We start from the raw sequence: 23,750 nt of genomic DNA on the forward strand, positions 1-23,750 counted from the left end.
GGGTAGAATGATCAAACATCTCAAACTATATGAAATGTAAAGATGTATAACATACCATGAACATGGTCAGGGTGCATGATATGTGACTTTGGTTAGATTGGGCTCGTTATGATAAACATAAAAATAAGAGGTTTTGTTTAGGAGTTTTGAAATATGCCAACTGTTTGTAAACAATTTGTTTTTTGGTTGAGAGTGATTTGGGTAAATGATGACAACTTGTAAAGGTGGTAGATGCCAGCTGGAAAGGGGGCCAGATAGGGGAGTTGTGAAGTGAGTAGCTTAGTACAAATGGGGTCTATAGAGCAGCAGGCAAGTGTCATGAACAGGATGGACTTGGAGATTTCTAACTTCATTTCCTTTTTACTTTTGCAAGTAAAAGCATATGGAAAATAATACATTGCTCCACAGACATATCAAATACAACTTGATATTCAGAACCTAAGCTTGGTGTACCTTGCTTCCATGACGCTAGCTGGAATCTTTCCACTGTTTTCAAATATTAGAACAGCTCTCTCAACATCCTGCATAGCTTGACACTGGGGCTATAGAAAATAAAGTTAAACAAAACTATTCAAAACCTGAAACAAGTTTTTTTTCTACAGATATATAACAGTTGCCTCAAATCTTGCAGATTTGCTTAGTATAACAAACCAGACATTTCCTTTAATGAATGAATGATTCTCTGTAAATTCTTATTTTTTTACAGTGAATACAATGTTAGGTTTCAGTTCTGAAGCATTCAATTTTCAGAGATAAAAATTAAAATCAATTCATCACTTAGAGTAAAGAATAGAATTAGACAGTTTCTTAGCATTAGTACTGGCTGACACACACTGACATAGACACCTGGACTAACCTTAAGAGGAGCATTAGCTGTTGACAGGTCCTCATACAAACCTAACTCTTTAATTGACACCTACAAACAGAAATAGAATTCAAAATGAAAGGAAGGCTTAGATTGGTCAGTCACAGTATGTTTTTAATGCAGCTAATATGAATATCAACTGTCTTGTGACAGTTAATGCTCATATAATGCTCATAATTTTAGGAAAGAAGGTGCTATGTATTCAACAGAGCCCCTTTAGATTAGATTAGATTAGATTAGCTTACTTAGTGTGGAAACAGGCCCTTCGGGCCAACAAGTCCACACCGATCCGCCGAAGCGCAACCCACCCATACCCCTACATTTATCCCTTACCTAACATTACTGGCAATTTAGCATGACCAATTCACTTGACCCGCACATCTTTGGACTGTGGGAGGAAACGCAGACACGGGGAGAACGTGCAAACTCCACACAGTCAGTCGCCTGAGTCAGGAATTGAACCCGGGTCTCAGGCGCTGTGAGGCAGCAGTGCTAACCACTGTGCCACCGTGCTGCCCGCACTCTGTCTAACAAGCAATCCTGCTAAACTCCCACACAGTTTAGCATCTTGGTTTCATGACCAACCTGGAAATCTGAAAGTCGAGTTTTAGCCAGTGAGATATATTCCAGGAGCATAACACGATACTTTGATGCCACATAAGGAGGATATAATATGTGAACCTGTGCAAAAAAGACAGTGTTACCAAATGTCATTCATAATTGTAACAAAGTGCCTTAGAAACATGTAAAAATCAGAGGAATCAGTGATTTAGTGCCTCAAATCTTTTCTTCGATTTAATATTATAATTGTTGTTTCCCACATCTCCAAATTTCCTCAGTATCCAAAAATCACGAGCTCGGTCTTCAAAATACTCCACAACAGAGCATCCACAGCCCTTTGGCTTAGAGAATACCAAACATTCACAACTCTTGAGCAAAGCAATTTCTCTTCAACTCCGTCTCTGTAAAGCCTCTTAATGACTTCAAATTTTTCAATCAGATTATCCATCAACCTTTTAAATTTGAGGGAATAGAGGCCTCATAAGTCAATACCCTCATCCCAGAGGGGAGTCTGATTGCAGCACTGGTTTACCAAATACCATACAATGACAAGCATCAGTTTTGATTAATTCCTGATGTAATATTTACTAACTTAAACAGCAAAATGAAACTGTAAATAGTGGTCACTTTAAATGCTATTAGTTTCTTATTCATCAGCAGAATAAAGAGATAAATGGACAAACAGCTCAACAATACGTATACGAGATATCAGGCTTCGTGCTACTACCTGGTCATAATAATCTTCTCACCTTTAAATACTGTGCAGTTTCAAATGGCACCAGGTCTGTTAAAAATTTCAGTAGGAAAATTAGTGACTTCTTGCTACTGCCATGGTAACTACTCGCAGACCCAAAAGAATTCTAATAAAGCAAAAAAAAACAGAATTTAGGAACTTACACTTTCTTTTTTCTACAGATGAACCAACTTTGAACCAAAATGATATTAAACCGTATCCTCCAGTATTTTACAGTTGTAATATTAGATTAGATTTCCGACAGTGTGGAAACAGGCCCTTCGGCCCAACAAGTCCACACTGACCCTCCGAAGAGTAACCCACCCAGACCCATTTCCCTCTGACTTATGCACCCAACACTATGGGCAATTTAGCATGGCCAATTCACCTAACTTTGGACTGTCGGAGGAAACGGGAGCATCCAGAGGAAACCCAAGCAGACACGGGGAGAACGTGCAAACTCCACACAGGCAGTTACTCGAAGAATTGAACCTGAGTCCCTGGTGCTGTGAGGCAGCAGTGCTAACCACTGAGCTATCATGCCACCCAAAATGATGTTTCGAGTATAGCTAGTGTACAAAGCAAATCACTATTATCACCAAGGATATAATTCACTGTAACTGCTCCACAGCACAATACTTGGGATAAAGTTATTTTTAGATTTTGGAATTTATAGAATAACATTATAATGTGTAGCCACCAGTTAGTGAACTGGAAAACTCCAAAGATAAACATTTAGCTCAACTAATGAAAACGTTATGAGGTGGAATAAAAGTTGCTATACATATCCAAATACTATACCTTCCATTTTTACGCTACCAATGATGCCAAGAGCAAGGAAAGAATGCTTTGCCTGCTCAAATTTATTTCTAGACAACTATTGATTTTAAGCAATAGGTTTGTGGTCTGAGAGATTATTGTGTACAGTTATACAATACATATAAAATTGGTATTTCAGTCCATGTACAAATTATGAACACACTTTAATAAAGATGGCATTTTCTGCTCCTGATATTGCCAACTTAAATTGTCATGGGTATAACTGTCAGAAATGTGGCAGTAGGAAGGATTGGCAATCGTGATGAAATGAGATTCATCACACAGCTCGCATCTGGTACTCAATAATAGGTTCTGAAGTAAAGCAGATCTGGTAGCTTCTTCAGATTATGAGGGGGTCATGATTCTTTTTCCACAGATCCTGCCAGACCTTCTTGAACATTCTCTATTTTTTCAAATTTCTAGCATTCACAATACTTGGCTTTATTTTCAACTCAGGATTGTGTGTGACACGGAGGGGAACTTGCACTTGGGGGTGCGCCTATGTATCTACAACTCTTGTCCTTCAAGATGGCAGTCAGTTTAATGTGGTCATGGGTTAAGAAAGTACTGCCTGAAGAGCTTTGGTGAACAGCTACTGTGCATACTACAGATGACACACACTACTGCTACTGTGTGTTGGTGGTGACGGAGTGAATTTTACTGATGTAGCACCAATCAAATTGGCTGCTTTGGGTGGATGTGTCAAGCTTCTTGAGTGTTGTTGGAGCTGCACACAAGCAGGCAAATGGAGAGTAACCCCATCGCATGCCCAACTTGTGTCTTGCTGCAGGGGACAATTTTGGGGAAATCAATAAGTGAGTTACTTGCTACAGGAATCCTAGACACTGCCCTACTCCAGCATAGTCTAGTCAATTACTAAGTCAATGGTAATCTCCTGGATACTAATAGGGAAATTCAGTGATAGCAATGTCATTGAACATCAAGGAATGGCCTTCTAGGTGATAGATGTTGTCGGTTTGGAAGATGCTGTGAAAGGCGATTCAGTAAGTTGCTGCGGTGCATCCTGTAAATAGTGCACAATGCTGCCAATTGCACCATTGGTGCAAGGTGTGAATGCACAGGGTTCTGGACAAGGTCCTGATCAAACAAGCTGCTTAGTCCTGGATGGTATCAAGCTACTATATTGTTTTTGGAGCTGTGTTATCCAGACATGTGGAAAATATTTCATTTCTTTCGATTTATGTCTTGTAGATGGAGATCAGTCTTTGGGGAAACAGGAGAAAGTTACGTGCTGTAGAATTCCTGATCTGTGACATTATCCTGTAGCCACAGTTCAGTCTCTGGTTAATGCTAACCTTCTAGGACGTTAGTCATGAACAACTTGGTGATGATAATGCCATTCAATGTCATGGGCAGACTGTTAGATTCTCTTTCGGTTGAGATGGTCGCTATTTGGCATTAATATAGTCTGAATGTGTTTTCTACTCATCAGCTCAATCTGGAATGTTGTCCAGGTCTTCCTGCATGGATCACATTATTGTTTCCTCAGCCAATCATATAAACTATAAATTATGCAAGAGCCAAGTTGTTTGGTCGTCTAAGAATTGATCGAAACCCCCTTTAAAATTAGGGTATTCTCAAACATGAGGGAAGCTATGCATCCAAGCAATGATGTGGACAACAGGAGCCTGAAGGACAGGAGGTCCAGAACTTGTATTGTTCTGACATTCATGTGGTGAGATAGTCGGAATCTGGCAGGGAGGTTGCATTAAGTCTATTTTACAGAATATAAATTGAAGTCCAATCATCATTTACTGTGATAAAAATCTCTTATTTTTAAAAAAAACTTCTCATGCATGAATCACAAGTAGAGCTGATCTTGTCAAACAAACAATCCTTGGTCATAATATTAAGAGATCTGCTAATAGCTCCCAGAGGTGATTATATAAATAGGCAAAGTGTGAAGCATTGCAAATCCAAAAGAACTGTTTTGTAGAGTTGCTAATTCAATTCTGAAGTGTAGCAAGGGAAAGTGCATATAAATGTGAGATACTTAACTTAAATTGCTCATTGACACAGACAAAGTGTTAGAGTATTCTGCCCCAAGCCAAGTCCTAAATTATATTTCTCAATCAGCCTACCTTACACAGTTGTGTATGCCATTTTCCCTTGTCTATTCAAAAATGTTTGCACTATTTGTAATTCAGTTATTTTAGAAGACGATAAATGTGATTCTCTCAAAGGACATCAGTTAAAGTTCCTGGCCAGAATTAATCAGATGATAGCCCCAGCATTTATTTTGCAATATTTCAAATCAGTTCAATAGTCAGGATTGCTATATTCTCCACAGAGAAGCAAGGGGACCCCCCTAAAGACAAGGCAGTGAATTAAATTCTAGAGTGCTACTTCTGTTCAAATGTCTCATCTTACCTTGAACCATTCTGAATAGCTGACAAAAACAGCTGGTCCCTCTAGTGCAGCCTGACGTGCAAGCAGGAATGCTGTGATCATGCTCTCCAATTCATAGTTTTCAAACGCATTTATCAGCAACTTAGTCAACAGTTCTGAAAAGATGAGAAAATCTGACTTGGTCAAATCAATCATTTAAGAAATAATTCTTGCTCCTGAAAGACATTGGAGTCTTTTAGCTATCACTGAAATGCACCCTTCTGTCTCAAATCCCAAGAAGAAAACAGAGTGTGAACAAGATCTCAGCTATTGACACCAGACAGCAATTTAATCTGTCTCCCCATAGCAAAGCAGCCTCTTCACTCTGAACACAGAATGAGAAATAAGGAACTGTCCACAGAATGCAAGGCATAAAATACAAATTGTTGAATTAAATGTAGAGAATAAACAAGAATGGTCTGCACTGACCAAGTTAATTTTACAACCTCAGGATGTTCTAAAGCATTTTACAGGAAATTAAATACTTATCAATTACAATAATAGTCGCAATGTAGGAAATGCAGGATGTAATCCGTACACAGCTAGGCCCCACCAACAGCAAGGTCATACTGAAAAGATCTTTTTTGTGATGTTGATCAAAGTATAATTAATCAGTCAAAAAACCAGGACAGCTCCTAGGCTCCACTCCAAAGTAGTGCAACAGGATCTTTTGGGCATTTACCTCATGTTGAAGCCAGTTCAGTTTAAAGATCTCATTCAAAAGCAGAGCTTAATTCATTTGTTTTATGACAAAGTATCCAACCTTGCAACATTTATTACCTTCAGGCAAAAAAACCACAAAGCCTTGCAGCCACAAAAAATGTAGATTGAAGACTTCTCATCACTACAGTTTTCAAAACGGTTAATTTTGAAGCCAAATAATTATCACCATTTGACAATGAGGAAGACCAATGCCTTCTCATCACTATGGGAAAGCAAACCTTCTCCAGACCTCCAGTCTGTTTCTTTAACAAGGTTATGCTATCCTTGGCTTATTTTGCAGAGGGGTATTAAAACAGAGAGAGATTCCAGGAGGTAGAAGCTTGGAGGGTTTTCAGGCCAATTTGATTATAGCTAACAGATGCTGCCTCAGGCAAAAGGCTTTCAAGTTAAAAAAAACACTTGTACAATGAAAGGAGAGTGGCCAGTTCCCACAGCTCAGCTTTTCTCTAGTCTGGTTTGCTTTCAGCAGTCTGGCTGTTCGCTGAAAGCATTCAATCAGTTTCAAGGCTGCTGGTTCGAGAAACAGCTGCATGAAGATGTTCCATGCTGAATCTCTCTACCATCTCACTCTCTCCTGTAAAACCCTCTGTTTGATTTTAACTGTTTTGCCAAGGGGTGTTTACAGGGATTGTTGCAGCAATTTGGAACATTATCACTAAGTTGGGATAATCTGTTGGGTTTTTGGATAGGTTACGCTATTCTGTTCTCTTCTGTTTGTGTTTCATGCGGTAATCTTGCAAATAAATTCTGGTTGGGCCAGCTGCATCACTCCTGGAATATCCACACTATACCTGCTTAAAAAAAAACTAGCAAAGTTGGGGTCCGGGTTTGAAATGCTTTGAGGGGGTCTGGCCTTGTCCATAACTAATCACAAACAATTACAACAGGATAAACCTACAGGATATATATAATTGTAAACCAAACCAAGCTCTCTGGACTTTGTGTGCCGCAGCAGGGTTGTGCACATTGTTCATACTTTGTCATTCCAAGTTTAAAGTCATGTATGTAGGAAACTAAAACTTTAGACATAAATAGTGGAACATAGTCAAATGCAGGAAATGTACACATCAAACTTGTTGCATTATAACCTTAGCTAAGTTAAGATGCATGATTATTGAACGCATTATATATCTGCAATATATGTTACATCTGAAGGCGGTATATTTAAATGTCAGACATATCACATAGTGATTACTGCTTTGTAACGAGAATTACATGCACTGAGATTGAACAATCTATCAAACAGCCAAAATGCTTTCTAATCTTTTTCAGAGTAATGCAAATAAGGATTTACATATTTATTTTAAACTTTAAAATGCTTTATAATTTGCTCTATAATTCTTGATATTATCCATTGAATTGTTTTGTGCCTTTTAATGTTATATTGAAAGTTTATACATGGCTCTATCGTCCCCAAAAGCCTAGACATGGGTTCAATTGCTTTTGCCAGAACTGTGGTTTTAAGAGATTGGATTGCCCTGTCTAAATATGTTCAGCATCTACTGTATTAATGGAACATTTTCATACCCCTCCTCTGAGGAACCTTTGACACAGTTGATTTCTTCCAACTGATTTTGAAAAATAACACATTTAATTCTATGGGTAAAAATAATGGTGGTGATGCTGTGCTTACACTACCCCTTTATTGCTTTTGTTCTGTTTCGTAAATGATCACATGGTGGATTACACTGAGGAACAGTAAAAGGTGACAGTGTGACAGAGCGAGAGAGAGGGAGTGACACAGAAGTTTATTACTATAGTTTTCAAAAAGGCTAATTTTGAAGCCAATGAATTATCACCATTTGACAATGAGGAAGATCAATGCCTACCCTTAAAAATAAAGGAGGTATGTAGCTCTTGAGGTGCAGTAGCTGGGGGGGGCGGGGGGGGGGGGGAGAAGAGGGTTGGAGGGTTTGGGAAACAGATGAGAGAGAATGGCAAGAATACAAGACAAGAATGAACACAAAGGCATTAGCAAAATAAAGAGTAACTAACTACACTTTCTGACTTAACGTCAGCCATGCTACAAATTATCATTTACTATTAGGTTAGGTTAGTAATATCAATGTTCTACTGCAATTAAAGCAAAATAGCTATTACGACAATGAACTGATTGCTGTTCTTGCTTCCTCTCTAGTTACTGTGCTGTAACTTCAAAATCAACTCTCCAAATAAATGCTTGTTACTCATTCTTGCCTCAAATCTCTCAGTCTGCTTCACGAAATACAACTCAGACTAATCATAAGCAAGTCTGAAGGGTTAATATATTGCATCACATCAATAGAAGATGTTTCAAATCAAATCATGTCACCAGACTGTTATCCAGGCAAATTTCATACCTTTCAGATACTTTTGGCTTTCTGGCTGGCAGACCAATAGTGTTGAAACACAGGAGAGTACACACTGCCAGTTAACCTCATGAGATTCCAGAACTTGCTGAAAATGAGTGATCAGCTCCTCTGCACTGAATAGAACAAATAGCTGCAAAATGAGAAAAACATTATTGACCAAAAAAAGGTTAAAACATAGTTTAAAATGTTGAGGAAAATATTTCAAGAGTTCATTTCACTGGAATTGAAGGGGATATGGCCTGGTGGTAGAAGGAAAGGAAACAAGATGGATCATACATTATAACATTTATAAAAAAGAAGAGAAGCTTCAGATATCATCAACTGATTCGAGCTGCATTTGTAAACACAAATAATGTGCTCACTGCTGAGAACTTGCCAAATTTCAGACACCTTGGAGAATTAAAGATACTGAACTAGCTGCTGAAGTCTTGTGGCAGTGCATTAGTCAGGATACATCTGAAAAAGAAAACCAAATTCACTGGAAGGAGGTAATGTGAAATTGTGCAAACGACAGGGATTAAGAGAATGACATCACTATTTCAGCCAAGAGAAATAATCTCTCAACCCACACTGTCAAATGGAGATGATTAGCTGGCTTCAAAATTTAACTGTTTTTTGAAGAGTAATAAATTACTCCTCCTCTCTCTTTTTCTAAATACATAGAACATAGAAAAATACAGCACAGTACAGGCCCTTCGGCCCTCGATGTTGCGCCGATCCAAGCCCACCTAACCTACACTAGCCCACTATCCTCCATATGCCTATCCAATGCCCGTTTAAATGCCCAGAAAGAGGGAGAGTCCACCACTGCTACTGGCAGGGCATTCCATGAACTCACGACTCGCTGAGTAAAGAATGTACTCCTAACATCTGTCCTATACCTACCTCCCCTTAATTTAAAGCTATGCCCCCTCATAATAGCTGACTCCATACGTGGAAAAAGGTTCTCATTGTCAACCCGATCTAAACCCCTAATCATCTTGTACACCTCTATCAAGTCACCCCTAAACCTTCTTTTCTCCAATGAAAACAGGCCCAAGTGCCTCAGCCTTTCCTCATACGATCTTCCTACATACCAAGCAACATCCTGGTAAACCTCCTCTGCACCCGTTCCAGTGCCTCCACATCCTTCCTATAGTATGGCGACCAAAACTGCACACAATACTCCAGATGCGGCCGCACCAGAGTCTTATACAACTGCAACATGACCTCAGGACTCTGGAACTCAATTCCTCTATCAATAAAAGCCAGTACGCCATATGCCTTCTTCACAGCACTATTTACCTGGGTGGCAACTTTCAGAGATCTGTGTACATGGACACCAAGATCACTCTGCTCATCCACACTACCAAGTATCCGACCATTAGCCCAGTACCCCATCTTCTTGGTGCTCTTACCAAAGTGAATCACTTCACACTTACCTACATTGAACTCCATTTGCCACCTTTCTACCCAGCTCTGCAGCTTATCTATATCCTGCTGTAACCTGCCACATCCTTCCTCACTGTCAACAACTCCACCAACTTTCGTATCACCCAACCTTCTAGCCCCTCCTCCAGGTCATTTATAAAAATGACAAACAGCAATGGTCCCAAAACAGATCCTTGCAGAACACTGCTAGTAACTGCACTCCAAGATGAACCTTTACCATCAACTACTACCCTCTGTCTTCTTCCAGCCAGCCGATTCCTAATCCAAACCTCTAACGTACCCTCAATGCCATACCTCCGTATTTTTTGCAGTAGCCTACCATAGGGAACCTTATCAAACACCTTGCTAAAATCCATATACACCACATCTTCCGCTTTAGCCTCACCCACCTCCTTAGTCACCTTCTCAAAGAATTCAATAAGGTTTGTGAGGCACGACCTGCCCTTCACAAAACCATGCTGACTATCCTCGACCACATTATTCCTGTCCAGATGTTCATCAATCCTATCCCTTACAATTCTCTCTAAGATTTTGCCCACAACAGAAGTGAGACTCACCGGCCTATAGTTACTAGGGTTATCCCTACTCCCCTTCTTGAACAAGGGAACCACATTTGCTATCCTCCAGTCTTCTGGCACTATTCCTGTAGACAACGAGGACATAAAATCAAGACCATTGGCTCTGCAATCTCCTCCCTTGCTTCCCAGAGAATCCTAGGATAAATGCCATCAGGCCCAGGGGACTTATCTATTTTCACCCTTTCCAGAATTTCCAACACCTCTTCCCTACATACCTCAAAGCCATCCATTCTAATTAATTGTGACTCAATATTCACATCGGCAACAATGTCCTGTTCCTGAGTGAATACTGACGAAAAGTATTCATTCAGTGTCTTCCCAATCTTTTCAGCCTCCACGCACAACTTCCCACTACTATCCATGACTGGACCTATTCCTACTCTAGTCATTCTTTTATTCCTGACATACCTATAGAAAGCCTTTGGGTTTTCCCTAATCCTACCAACCAAGGAATTTTCATGTCCCCTCCTTGCTGCTCTTAGCTCTCTCTTTAGATCTTTCCTGGCTACCTTATAACTCTCAAATCGCCCCAATTGAACCTTCACACCTCATCTTTACATAGACCGCCCTCTTCCATTTAACAAGGGATTCCAATTCCTTCTTAAACCATGGCTCCCTCACACGACCCTTTCCTCCCTGCCTGACATACTTATCAAGGACAGTCAATAGTTGCTCCTTGAACAAGCTCCACATATCGATTGTGCCCTTCCCTTGAAGCCTACTTTTCCACGCCACGCATCCTAAGTCATGCCTCACCACATCATAATTTCCCTGGCCCCAGCTATAACTCTTGCCCTGCAGTGCACACTTATCCCTCTCCATCACCAGAGTAAAGGTCACCGAATTATGGTCACTGTCCCCAAGGTGTGGTCACTGTCCCCAAAGTGCTCACCTACCTCCAATTCTAACACCTGGCCTGGTTCATTACCCAGAACCAAATCCAGTATGGCCTCCCCTCTTGTTGGCCTGTCTACATATTGTGTCAGGAAACCCTCCTGCACACATTGGACAAACACCGAACCATTTAACGTACTCGAGGTATAGCTTTCCCAGTCAATATCTGGAAAGTTAAAGTCCCCCATAACAACCATCCTATTACTTTCACTCTTCTCCTGAATCATCCTCGCAATCCTTTCTTCTATGTCTCTTGGACTATTAGGAGGTCTGTAGAAAACTCCTAACAGGGTGACCTCACCTTTCCTATTTCTAACCTCAGCCCAAACTACCTCAGTTGGCGAGTCTTCCTCCATCGTCCTTTCCACCGCTGTAATACTATCCTTGACAAGCAATGCCACACCTCCCCCTCTTTTACCCTCACCTCTGAGCCTACTAAAACATTTAAACCCTGGAACCTGCAACAGCCAATCCTGTCCCTGTTCTACTCATGTCTCCGTAATAGCCACAACATCGAAATCCCAGGTACCAACCCACGCTGCAAGTTCACCTACCTTATTTTGGATACTTCTCGCATTGAAGTATACACACTGTAGACCATCCTGTGTATAGAGGTCCCACCTTCCCCAGAAAGAACCCCAGTTACCCAGATACCAGAATCCCTCCCCCTCCTGCACCATCCCTGTAGCCACGCCTTTAACTGTGCTCTCTCCCTATTCCTCGTGGCACAGTGGCACAGGTAACAAACCAGAGACAACAACTCTGTTTGTTCTAACTCTGAGCTTCCAACCTAGCTCCCTGAAAGCCTGCCTAACATCCTCATCCCTCTTCCTACCTATGCTGTTAGTGCCAATGTGGACCACGACTTCGGGCTGCTCCCCCTGAAGGACCCGGAAAACACGATCAGAGATATCACGTACCCTTGCACCTGGGAGGCAACATACCAATAGTGAGTCTCTCTCGCCCTCACAAAACTGCCTATCTGTGCCCCGAACTAACGAGTCCCCAATAACTATTGCTCTGCTCTTCTCCACCCTTCCCTTCTGAGCAATGGGGACAGGCTCCGTGCCAGAGACCTGAACCCCACTGCTTACCCCTGGTAAGCCGTTCCCCCCCACAAGTATCCAAAACGGTATACTTGTTCTTGAGGGGAACGGCCTGAAGATATGGTTCACTACAATGTTTTGTAAGATTGCCACCTTTTAGAGAGAAAAAACCTGAAAAGGACTTGGTGTGTCAGGCATACAGATTAGCCAGAACTGATCAAGTTCACATTCATATTGGTTTTAACCAATTATAGCCAATTAATGATACAATTCGTTTTTAATTTAGGATCAAGATAGTTTGTAATTGCAGAATTATACTGCAGAAAATCACAAAAGCCACTTAGGCAGCACCTTCTAAACCCAGAACCATTTTCACTTAGGATTAAGGGCAGCAGTTACATGAGAACATCAGCACCCACAAGCTCCCCTCCATGGCATACACCTGCCTGACTTGGAAATACATCACCGCTGCATCACCATCGTTGGATCAAAATCCTGAAACTCTCTTTCTAATATTACATGTCTATTTGCAGCACATGGACTACAACAGTTCAAGAAAGCAGCTCACTATCACCTTCTCAAGAGAAGTAAATGACACCCGCATCCCACAAGTGAACAACAAGAAAACATGCAGTCTGATATTTTGTCTTCTTTTAGGCACATTTTAACGTAACACTTGTTAAGTGTCCCTTTTGCAAAGGCAACTGAAATTTGCAAGTCGAAACACATTATTCTTGTGAAAGACAAGGGGCCAATCTCATGGTCTCTAATTTATTTATTAAATATTATAAATAATGCCATAGAAAATCTAAATTGGATATCAGTGCATCATGCACGGTTTAAAATTCTATTCTGTAAGTAAGTCGAAGCTACAAGTAAGGTCATAAAGTCTAATAATTCACAAAGTTGCAATTTGTTGCTTTTTAAAAGAAGTGAAATTTAGAACATTTCAGCAAAATCTTTTCACACCCCTTTGTTTAAAACAACATAAGAGGTAAAGTTATTGAGGCAATAAACCTCAAAATTGTTCATAGTGTAAAAATAAACATTTTATTAGTTGTCTCATTAACCATTAAACTTCTCTAAAACATTATATTCAGTGGTTCCTGGTCAGCTTGTTAGGCAAAGCCCTCTGGCTGTGAAGTGAGGAGATAAAAGGCAGACATTCAGATTTTCTAACGGCAAACTTTCAGCAGGACAGGAGGCTAGGATTTAATAGAAGAGCTTAAAGTTATTTTGCTTTATCTGTTGAAGCCTGTCTCACAATGCAGTATGATCATGGCTAAATCTTCTATCTCAATTCATGCTCCATCAACATCTACCACAGTTGATTTAGCTCTTTAAAATCTCTGTCTTCTCTGAATATAATCAACAACTGAGCATCCACAAACTCTGGGGTGGAGAACTTCAATGATTTACAACACTGAGCAAGCAAGTCTTTCCATCTTGGGCGGCACGGTGGCACAGTGGTTAGCACTGCTGTCTCATAGCCCCTGAAACCCGGGTTCAATTCCCGACTCAGGCAACTGATTGTGTGGAGTTTGCATGTTCTCCCCGTGTCTGTGTGGGTTTCCTCTGGGTGCTCCGGTTTCCTCCCACAGTCCAAAGATGTACGGGTCAGGTGAATTGGCCATGCTAAATTGCCCGTAGTGTTAGGTAAGGGGTAAATGTAGGGGTACGGGTGGGTTGCACTTCGGCAGGTCGGTGTGGACTTGTTGGGCCGAAGGGCCTGTTTCCACACTGTAAGTAATCTAATCTAATCTCTCAGCTCTAGGAGGCTGGCACCTAAGATAGACCACTAGAATATAAGAACTAGGAGCAGGGATAGGCCACCCGGCCCCTCGAGCCTGCTTCGCCATTCAATAGGATCATGGCTAACCTTGTTGTGGACCCAGCTCCACTTATCCATGTTTTCACCATATCCCTTAATTTTTCAAAAAAAAATCTAACTTAACTTTAAAAGCAATTAATAAAGTCGTGTCAACTACTTCCCTGGGCAAGGAATTCCACAGATTAACAACCCTCTGGGTGAAAAAGTTCCTTCTCAGTTCAGTTCTAAACCTGCTTCCTCTAACTTTGAGGCCACACCCTCTTGTCCTAGTTTTACCTACCAGTGGAAACGGTCTATCTATTTCTATTCTATCAATTCCCTTTATAATTTTATATGTTTCTATAAAATCCCCCCATATCCTTCTGAATTCCAATGAATATAATCCCAAACTACTCAGCCTCTCCTCATAAGCCAACCCCCTCAATGCCAGAAAAAAACTTAGTGAATCTCCTCTGCACCCCCTCCAGTGCCAGTACATCCTTTCTTAAGTAAGGAGACCAAATCTGCACACGGATCTCCAGGAGTGGTCTCATTAGCACCTTGTACATCTGTAACATTACCTCTCTGCTTTTAAACTCAACCCCTTGAGCAATGAAGGGCAAAACTCCATTTGCCTTCTTAATTACTTGTTATACCTGCAGACCAACCTTCTATGATTCATGCAAAAGGACACCCACATCCCTCTGCAAATCAGCATGCTGCAACTTTTTATCAGTCAAGTAATAATCTATTTTGCTGTTACTCCTACCAAAATGTATGACTTCACATTTACTAACATTGTATTCCATCTGCCAGACCTTTGCCCAATCACTCTATGTTCCTCTGCACATGTTGCTCTGCCACTCATCTTCGTGTCATCGGCAAACTTTGACACTGTACATGTGATCCCCAACTATAAATCATCTATATAAATTATAAATAATTGTGGTCCCAAAACCGATCCCTGAGCATACCATTAGTCACTGATTGCCAGCCAGAATAGCACTAATCCTCTATCCACGCTAATATTCTAACCCTAACACCATGCGTCCATATCTTATGCAGCAGCCTAATGTGTGGCACCGTGCCAAAGGCCTTTTGGAAAACTAGGTACACCACATCTACCGGCTTCCCATTGTCCAACTTGCTTGAAATGTCTTCATAGAAGTCCAAAAGGTTAGTGAAGTATGATCTGCCCTTCATGAACCCATGCTGTGTCTGTATAATGGGACATTTTCTTTCGAGATGCCCTGCTATTTCCTCCTTGACAATAGACTCAAGCATCTTCCCCACTACAGAAGTTAGGCTCACTGGTCTATAATTCCCGATTTTTTGTCTACTTCCCTTTTTAAAAAGTAGCATCACACTTGTTGTTTTCCAACCTGCTGGGACTGCTCCAGACTCCAGTGAATTTTGGAAAATTACCGCTATTTCTCCCATGTCTTTTACTATCATGGGATGCACTCCATCAGGGCCAGAAGACTTACCTATTCTTAGCTCCATTAGATTACCCAACACTAGCTCTTCCGTAATCATAATAGTTTCCAGGTCCTCACTTACCTTTGTTTCTTTGTCACTTACTGGCGTGTTATTAGTATCCTTCACTATGAAGACCAATGCAAAGTACCTGTTCAATGCCTCAGCATTTCATCATATCCCATAACTAACTGCTCTTTCACATCCTCTAAAGGATCAACATTCACTTTAGCCATTCTTCTTCATTTTATTTTGATATCTAATTATATTCTGTGCTATATTTTCCTCATACTCTATCTCACTTTTCTTCATAGCTCTTTTTGTGGCTTTCTGATGACCATTAAAGTTTTCCCAATCTTCAAGATTCCTGCAGTTTTTGGCCACTATGTATGCATTCTCTTTCACTTTGATAGCCTGCCTTATTTCCTTAGACATCCATAGCAGATTGCCCCCTACTGTTACAATCCTTCCTTCTCACTGAAATATACTTTTGCTGAGCACTTTGAAAAATGTCTTTGAAGGTCCTCCACTGCTCGTCAACTGTCACATCATAAAGTCTTTGTTTCCAGTCTACTTTAGCCAGATCCTCCCTCGTTCTATCATAGTCCCCCTTATTCAAGCACAGGACCTGGGTATAGGATTTTATCTTCACTCTTTCCAGCTGTATCGCAGTACTATACTGTGACCACTCCTTCCAAGAGGAGCACCGACTATGAGGTCATTGACAAAACCCTAGCCAGAGAAACAACATCCAACCTGCTGGACATACACAACAGACAACAGGACGCTGAACCTATTAACAAAGATCACATACTTAAACTACTGGACCTGTGCCTCACAACACACTTCACATTCAACAACCAGATATATGAACAAATCAACGGAACACCCATGGGCTCACCGATCTCCGGACTCATAGCAGAAGCAGTAATGCAAAGGTTAGAAAAAACAGTTTTAACACAATTACAACCCAAACTCTGGGTCAGATACGTGGACGACACCTTTGTAATCATTAAAAACACAGAAATAGAAAACACACACCGGATCATCAACGCCACACTCACAGGAATCCGATTCACGAGAGAGGAAGAAAAGGACAACCAGCTCCCATTCCTAGACGTGATGGTACAAAGAACACCGAACGGAGAATTCACCACGAAGGTATACAGGAAAGCCACACACACAGACCAAGTCCTGAACTATGAAAGCAACCACCTCAACACACACAAACGAAGTTGCATCAGGACATTATTCAAAAGGGCCACAACACAGTGCAGCACACCTGAACTACAAAAAGAGGAAGAAGAACACCTATACAAGGTATTCACCAAAAATGGATACCCGCGCAATTTCATCAACAGATGCCTTAGGGAAAGACAATGAAATGAGGACATGCCACAACCCAAAGGACTGGCCACACTCCCATACATCAGGAGCATTTCTGAACTGACAGCCAGACTGCTGCAACCACTAGGACTCATAACAGCACACAAACCAACAGCCACCCTCAGACAACAACTCACCAGGACAAAGGACCCGACACCCAGCATGAGCAAAACCAACGTAGTGTACAAAATCCCATGCAAGGACTGCACAAAACACTACATAGGACAAACAAGAAGACAGCTAACAACCCACATCCATGAACACCAACTAGCCACAAAACGACACGACCAGCTATCCCTAGTCGCCATACACTCAGATGACAAACAACACAAATTTGATTGGGACAACACCACTATTTTAGGGCAGGCCAAACAGAGAACAGCCAGGGAATTCCTAGAGGTATGGCACTCATCCACAAATTCTATCAATAGACACATCGACCTAGACCCTATATACCGGCCACTGCAGCGGACAGCAATAGACAACCGGAAGCGGCAGATTCAAACCAGTATAAATGCCTGAGGAATCAGCACAGAAGCGCTTCACAGGAGGCTCCCAAGCACTGAAGATGTCACCTAGAAAGGGGACGAAACGTTTGCAAGAAAAACTCCCAGCTCGGCGAACAGAACAACAACGAGTACCCGAGCTACAAATCTTCTCACAAACTTTGAGGTCACTAAGTGTTCCTATCTCATTAGATAGGACAGGTCTAGGATAGCTTGCTTCCTCGTCGGTTCCATTACATGCTGTTCAAGAAAACTATCGCGGATACACTCAATGAACTCCTCCTCAAGGCTACCCTGACCTAGCTGGTTCAACCAATCTCCATGCAGATTAAAATCCCCCATGCTAATAGACGAACCATTTTTGCAGGCATTAGTTATTTCCTTATTTATTGCCCATCCCAATGTGATGTTATTATTTGGTGGCCGATAGACTACGCCTATCAGTGACTTTTTCTTCTTGGAATTCCTAATTTCCACCCAAATTAATTCGACCTCATGCTCCATTGAACTTATGTCACTTCTCAGCCTGATGTCGTCCTTCAATGTCGGAGCTCCACCAACTCCCTTGCATTCCTGTCTGTCCTTCTGAAATGTCTGGTACTTCTGGATATTTAATTCCCAGTCATGACCATGCTACAACCATGTCTCCGTGATGGCTACCAAATCAGATTCGTTCCCGATAATTTGTGCTGTTAACTCATCAACCTTGTGACGAATGCTACGAGCAATCAGGATGCTAGCTTTCTTACTGTCATGATTCACAACATCTCTAATATTTTATGAGTTATCCGTTATCTTTGCTTCTTTCATAGTCTGTCCAGAACTTAAACCCTCCTGCATACACGCTAACCTGCTGCTTACCTTTTCATTTATCACCATACTTCCTGTTGCTTTCCCTCCCTCCCACCCCGACTCACAAGTTTAAAGTCCTAGTGACCACCCTATTTATCCTTTTCCAGAGAACACTGGTTCCAGATCATTTCAGGTGGAGACCATCCCATTGGTTCAGATCCCCCCTTGATGCCAATGCCCCATGAAATGGAACCCTTCTTTCCTACACCATTCCCTTAGCCACATGTTTACTTCCCTAATTTTCTTGTCCCTAAGCTTATCTGCATGTAACTCGGGCAGTAATCCAGAGATTATAACCCTTCAGGACCTCTTCCTTAATTTCATTCCTAGTGTTTGATAATCCCTAAACAGGTCCTCTATCCTACCCTTGCTTATGTTGTTAGTCCCAATGTGGACCACAGCAACTGGACCTTCTCCCTCCTTTTCAAGTCGGTCAGAGATATCCTGCACCCTGGCACCGGACAGGCAACACACCATGCGGGACTCCCAATCCAGCTTGCAATCAATACTATCTGTCCCCCTAATTATAGAATCTCCAATAACAACTATTTGCCTTTTTGCACTCCCCTCTTGAATGGCCTTCTGCACCCTGGTGCCATGGTCAGCTGGCTCATCCTCCCCACAGCCCTTTTCCTTATCCACACAGGGAGCAAGCATCTCATACCTGTTGGATAAGGTTAAAAGCGAAGGCCCCTCTAGTCCTGAACTCAGTATCCCCTATCTGCCTCACTTGCAATCACACCCTATTGTCCCTGATCAAAAACTGAATTTGAATTGCTTAATCTACCAGGTGTGACTATCTCCTGAAACAACGTGTCCAGGTAACTCTCCCCCCCGCTGGATCATCAATTCTGAGCCAGAGTTCTTCCACTAGTTAGAGTGAAGCACTCTGGAACCTCTTAATCATTTTAGATTTTCAACAAGATCATCTTTCATATCTTCTAAATTCTAACAAATTTAGTCTATTAAATGACTTCAGAGGGAAATCCCTTCATCTCATGAGTTAATTTGGCTGGGGCACAGGTTTAGTTAGTTTACTTAGTTCCTAACTTTGACCACCAAGCAACAAAATTTCTGTTATGGTATTTAGATCTAACACAACTCCCCTACTGGTACAATTGATTTGCTTATCTTATCACAAATGCATAATACATTCAGCTAAGGCACTTTTGAATTTTAACATTTTTACATAGTTTGACCTTATTCACTGATGTATTATTACTATTAATACTTATTCATTTCCTTGGTTTACCTTTTCCCAAAATACGACATTGTTCTGTGGCCTTAATATTCTACAGGTCATTCTGTGACAATGCATGTTTCGTCAACACGATTTTGCTGTAATGCAATTGATGAATTGTGATGCTGTTTCTAAAGCGCAAACTTTTAAAATGCTTGGTTGTCATGCGATTACGTTGCCAAAGCTTTAAGTGCTGTTTCTAAAGTGCTATTGTGTGGTGTTGCACAAGAATGGAACCATTCTGTTATAGAAGAACTACTGGTATTTAGATTTATAAATATGCCTTCATTTAAACACTTCTACACCTTATCAAATGCATTGTTTTGTATTATTTCACAAAGTTAAGTCATGCTGTACGAAAAATTTCTATCCGGCCTTGAGTTATCAAATGTATGCGCAGTTCCCATTTAAAAGAATTCCCACTTAAGGAATTCGGTTATAGACACTGTTTTCTATCAGTGTTGTTACCATGTGAGCAACTGGCACCATTGAACCAAGTAGGTATCTCTACCAGAACTGAATACACAAAATAGCTACAAATGGGGTCAGAGTTCAAATGTCATTTCAGTAAATTTTATGGAATGGAAAGTGCTCATTAGTTTTTGCAGTTTTAACATTACTTCATGTCAGACTTGGAATGCAATGTTTATTCATACAAAAGGAAGGGTTTAATGTATGAACAGCTGAGGCATCTTTGTTTATAAATATTGATGATATGTATAAAATCAGATTGAAACTTGATAAAGTCAATATATTTTGTACTGGTAATAGCTCAAAGGTGCAAAGCCGGCCCCTCGTCCCAAAGTGAAACGGTCAAGAAAGAAAAAGCACTTAATAATTGAGTAATTTTAATTTAGTGAAAAACACACTTAACCTTTTATTCTGAGAAAGGACAAAATAAGAAAAGGTGTTTCATTAAATTGAAATTACTCAGCTGAAAATTAGGAATTCAGTGAGCATAGATTTGAGATCCTATCAAAGCAGACAGCAGAATATATCCTTTCTTCTATGAACAAAAGGGAACCAACACAACTGAAGTACATTTTGGTTCATGCATTTGACCTCAGTACAATTTATAGAAATACAATTATATTCAAAATCAATTACCTTTCTGTATAAGGTTACTAAAAGTGGCTTACTTTTAGCAAAACACCATTCTCCCTGCCTGCGAATTGCATCAGATGCTGTAAATGAAAGAAAACAAAATGTTGACTGAATTTTTATTTAGAACCAACCTTCTTGGTACTTGAGCAAGCATATTTACTGTTTTGCTGTTCACAGAATAAACTACCAGAGAAATAATTAATTAACACCTTTAACCAGTTAACCATTTGTGATGATCAGACATACAAGATTCATCCCCAGGTTAAGAACAACAGAGACACCTAGTCTCCATAGTTTAATGGGCACCCCTTTTAAGTGGCTTTTCTTTCCTTTGCAGGTGATGATTCTGGCTTTGGTACAAAGTAGATAGTTGCTGGTGGTCTCCTCTGGATCTCTCAACCAGACTGACACTCTTCATACACTAGCTAAACAATGGGTGGTGCTGGGCTACTGACCCATTGGGGAACATCATAGGGGAGTTTGCTTCCAAGTATGGGTTTCACACCATATTTATAAGGAGATCTTACAAATGAAGTTACCCAATAATATTAAAGAGAGAGTAGCAAAAGAAATTGCTGACTGACTTTTTTTCCACCCTCAGCCAACTCTGATACAGCCAAACTCACCATCATAGTGAAATGGTAACTCAGCAGAAACCAGAGATTCACCTTGAACCTACATTGATAGTTCCATATCACAACACTGCAATGCGATTGCTGGGGAGTCATATGGTTACCCTGTCACACATTTCCCTGAGTAGACCTCTCAGTTGGCAGAATCTCTCATCATCAGAACTTTCCAACAAGCATCAAGACATAGCTTGGCTGGTGACGAGAAGGATACTGTCCATCAGATCCTTAATGTGTGCCCGGTCTCTGTGCACCATTGCATGCTGCCCTCGAAGCATCCGTACTGGAAAAGAGACTGCCATACATCTCCTTCTGGAATGTGCCTACATAAAGATAGTTTGGAGAGAGGTGCAGGGGCTTTTGTTGAGGTGCGACCCGAACCACTCCATGACATAGGACATTACGCTCAATGCGTTGTAGCCGGGATGCACACCAAGACAAACATCGACTGCACCTGAAAAACCATAAATTTAGCGAAAAGCACTCGTTGGTCTGCGGAAAACTTGTTGGTCTTCCTTTAAAAAAAGTTAACCATAACTGAGTGTTGCTGACTGGCACATTCCAGGGTCCGGGTCTACGTGCTGAGGGATGCACTAAAGCTTGGGATAGCTGCCGCAAGGCGCAGTGGGAAAGATTACCGTTTAAGATCTTTCTGCCAAAATACAATGGAGGGTGCATTCAGTTATCAGACTCTCTCAGTGGCTCAAAATGTATGTAAATAATGTCCTGCATGAGTAGGTAATGGCTTTGATTTTGCAATTGCAGGGCATGTCAAATTCCAATGCTTGTTCTTTACATGCAAAGATTGTACAGAACTGCTTTAGTATCTGTGTATACACAAAGATAATTTATGAATAATGTATATTTTTGCAATTAAATAAAGGTAGTCATGTGGTTATCAGGGTCTAATGAGTAGTGGTAGAAGGGAGAAATTGCATCTTTCATTTAGTCTTTAGTTGCATTGACCAGCTCCCCACCCTCAAACAATCAATAGCAGCCTATTTGAATATGATTTAACTTGATATAATTTGTGCAATTTAAACTATTTTTTCTTCTAGAGAGTGACAGGGGTAATATGAAAGAATAAAATCTTAGAATAACTTGAATAGACACCTGCCATTGCAGTACCAAAGCCACACGGTTTCCACTGGATCTTTACTGATGTGTATTTAGCTCCCAAGAAGATCCATGTAATAATTAACTAATCTTTCCAGCCTCCATTGAAATCTCAGGTATTTTGCCAAATTATTTGTAACATAAATGCACAGTATTATTTCTCTCTGGATTGGAGAGGAGAATTTTGTTTTGAAACCTCAAACATTTTGTAATAATGTGGAAATTTGAAGTTGACACACTTGTGATTGAACACTGCTGAGCAGGTTGAAATAGCAGTAATGTGGATCAGTCTTCCAGCACCACTAATCCAGAATCTGGTTTCCAGCATCTGCAGTCAATGTTTTTACCCCGTAGCAGAAATGTGGCCAATCCAGCCTGAAATTCCAGATATGCAATTTAAAATTGCCCCAATTTTTTAAATAAAAAAGTAATTTCTACAGTAATGCAATAATGCAAAACTACTTCTTTCATGATAATTGAAGATAATATGCCACCAAAGAACACTATCCATTTTATCACTGGAGACATTGCTGTGCAGATTCATTCCCCTGACTAAAGATTCAAGCACAATAGAAGAAAGACATTTTCTAAAGTAATCCATACTGTCTTTCATTATTGCACAGGGAAAATTAAAATAACATTTGTGAAATGCACAAAGAATGGCAAAGGTAATCTGACATCATAATATACAGAGATATCATATAATTTGAGTGACCTTAAAAGACAATGTTGTTGAATATGTTGATGTTACTTATTGTTACCTTCGAGCACAGGATTGTAGGTCAGAATCTGTGTCAGTGTGTGGTAGAAGAATTGTTTTAGGGAATCCAGAGAGATGGCACCATGAAACAATGTCACGTCAAACATATCCAGCCTGTGAAAAAGAAATCAATAAAAATGATTAATAAGTGACATATTGGCCATGAGCAATTTCAAAGTTCATTACCAAAGTTGTACAATGGAAATAAATTGCAAGACCAGCAATCTGTCTGCATCTGTGGAGATAAAACGAACCATTTGAAGTCCAGTGACCTTTCCACTGATGCTGCTAGGCCCACTCAGTTACTTTAGCAATTTCTGTTTTTGTTGGTTTCAGATTTCCCACATTCTCAGATTGTAGTTTTATTTTAGGCCAGTTTTAAGTATTGACTCCTGCTATATTAATGAAGTTTTCCAAAATAATTTCAAGTAAACTGTGCGTACAACACAGCACAAAATATG

At 40.6% G+C, this 23,750-nt stretch overlaps 1 protein-coding gene across 5 annotated transcripts in view; it reads right to left on the bottom strand.

Annotated features, from left to right (window-relative positions):
• LOC132823687 (Fanconi anemia group A protein-like) overlaps positions 1 to 23,750 on the bottom strand; it is a 105,258-nt gene that overhangs the window by 55,074 nt on the left and 26,434 nt on the right. For all 5 annotated transcript variants that reach the window (XM_060837650.1, XM_060837648.1, XM_060837647.1 and 2 more), the window contains 8 exons: positions 23,291 to 23,403; positions 20,788 to 20,864; positions 8,450 to 8,591; positions 5,370 to 5,503; positions 2,176 to 2,286; positions 1,451 to 1,546; positions 857 to 916; positions 454 to 542 (listed from right to left, as the gene is read on the bottom strand). In XM_060837650.1, coding sequence (XP_060693633.1) covers positions 454 to 542; positions 857 to 916; positions 1,451 to 1,546; positions 2,176 to 2,286; positions 5,370 to 5,503; positions 8,450 to 8,591; positions 20,788 to 20,864; positions 23,291 to 23,403 — 822 coding nt within the window. The remainder of the gene's footprint in view (positions 1 to 453; positions 543 to 856; positions 917 to 1,450; positions 1,547 to 2,175; positions 2,287 to 5,369; positions 5,504 to 8,449; positions 8,592 to 20,787; positions 20,865 to 23,290; positions 23,404 to 23,750) is intronic.

This window comes from Hemiscyllium ocellatum, chromosome 17 (assembly GCF_020745735.1).
Source record: "Hemiscyllium ocellatum isolate sHemOce1 chromosome 17, sHemOce1.pat.X.cur, whole genome shotgun sequence".
Classification (NCBI taxonomy): Eukaryota; Metazoa; Chordata; class Chondrichthyes; order Orectolobiformes; family Hemiscylliidae; genus Hemiscyllium; species Hemiscyllium ocellatum.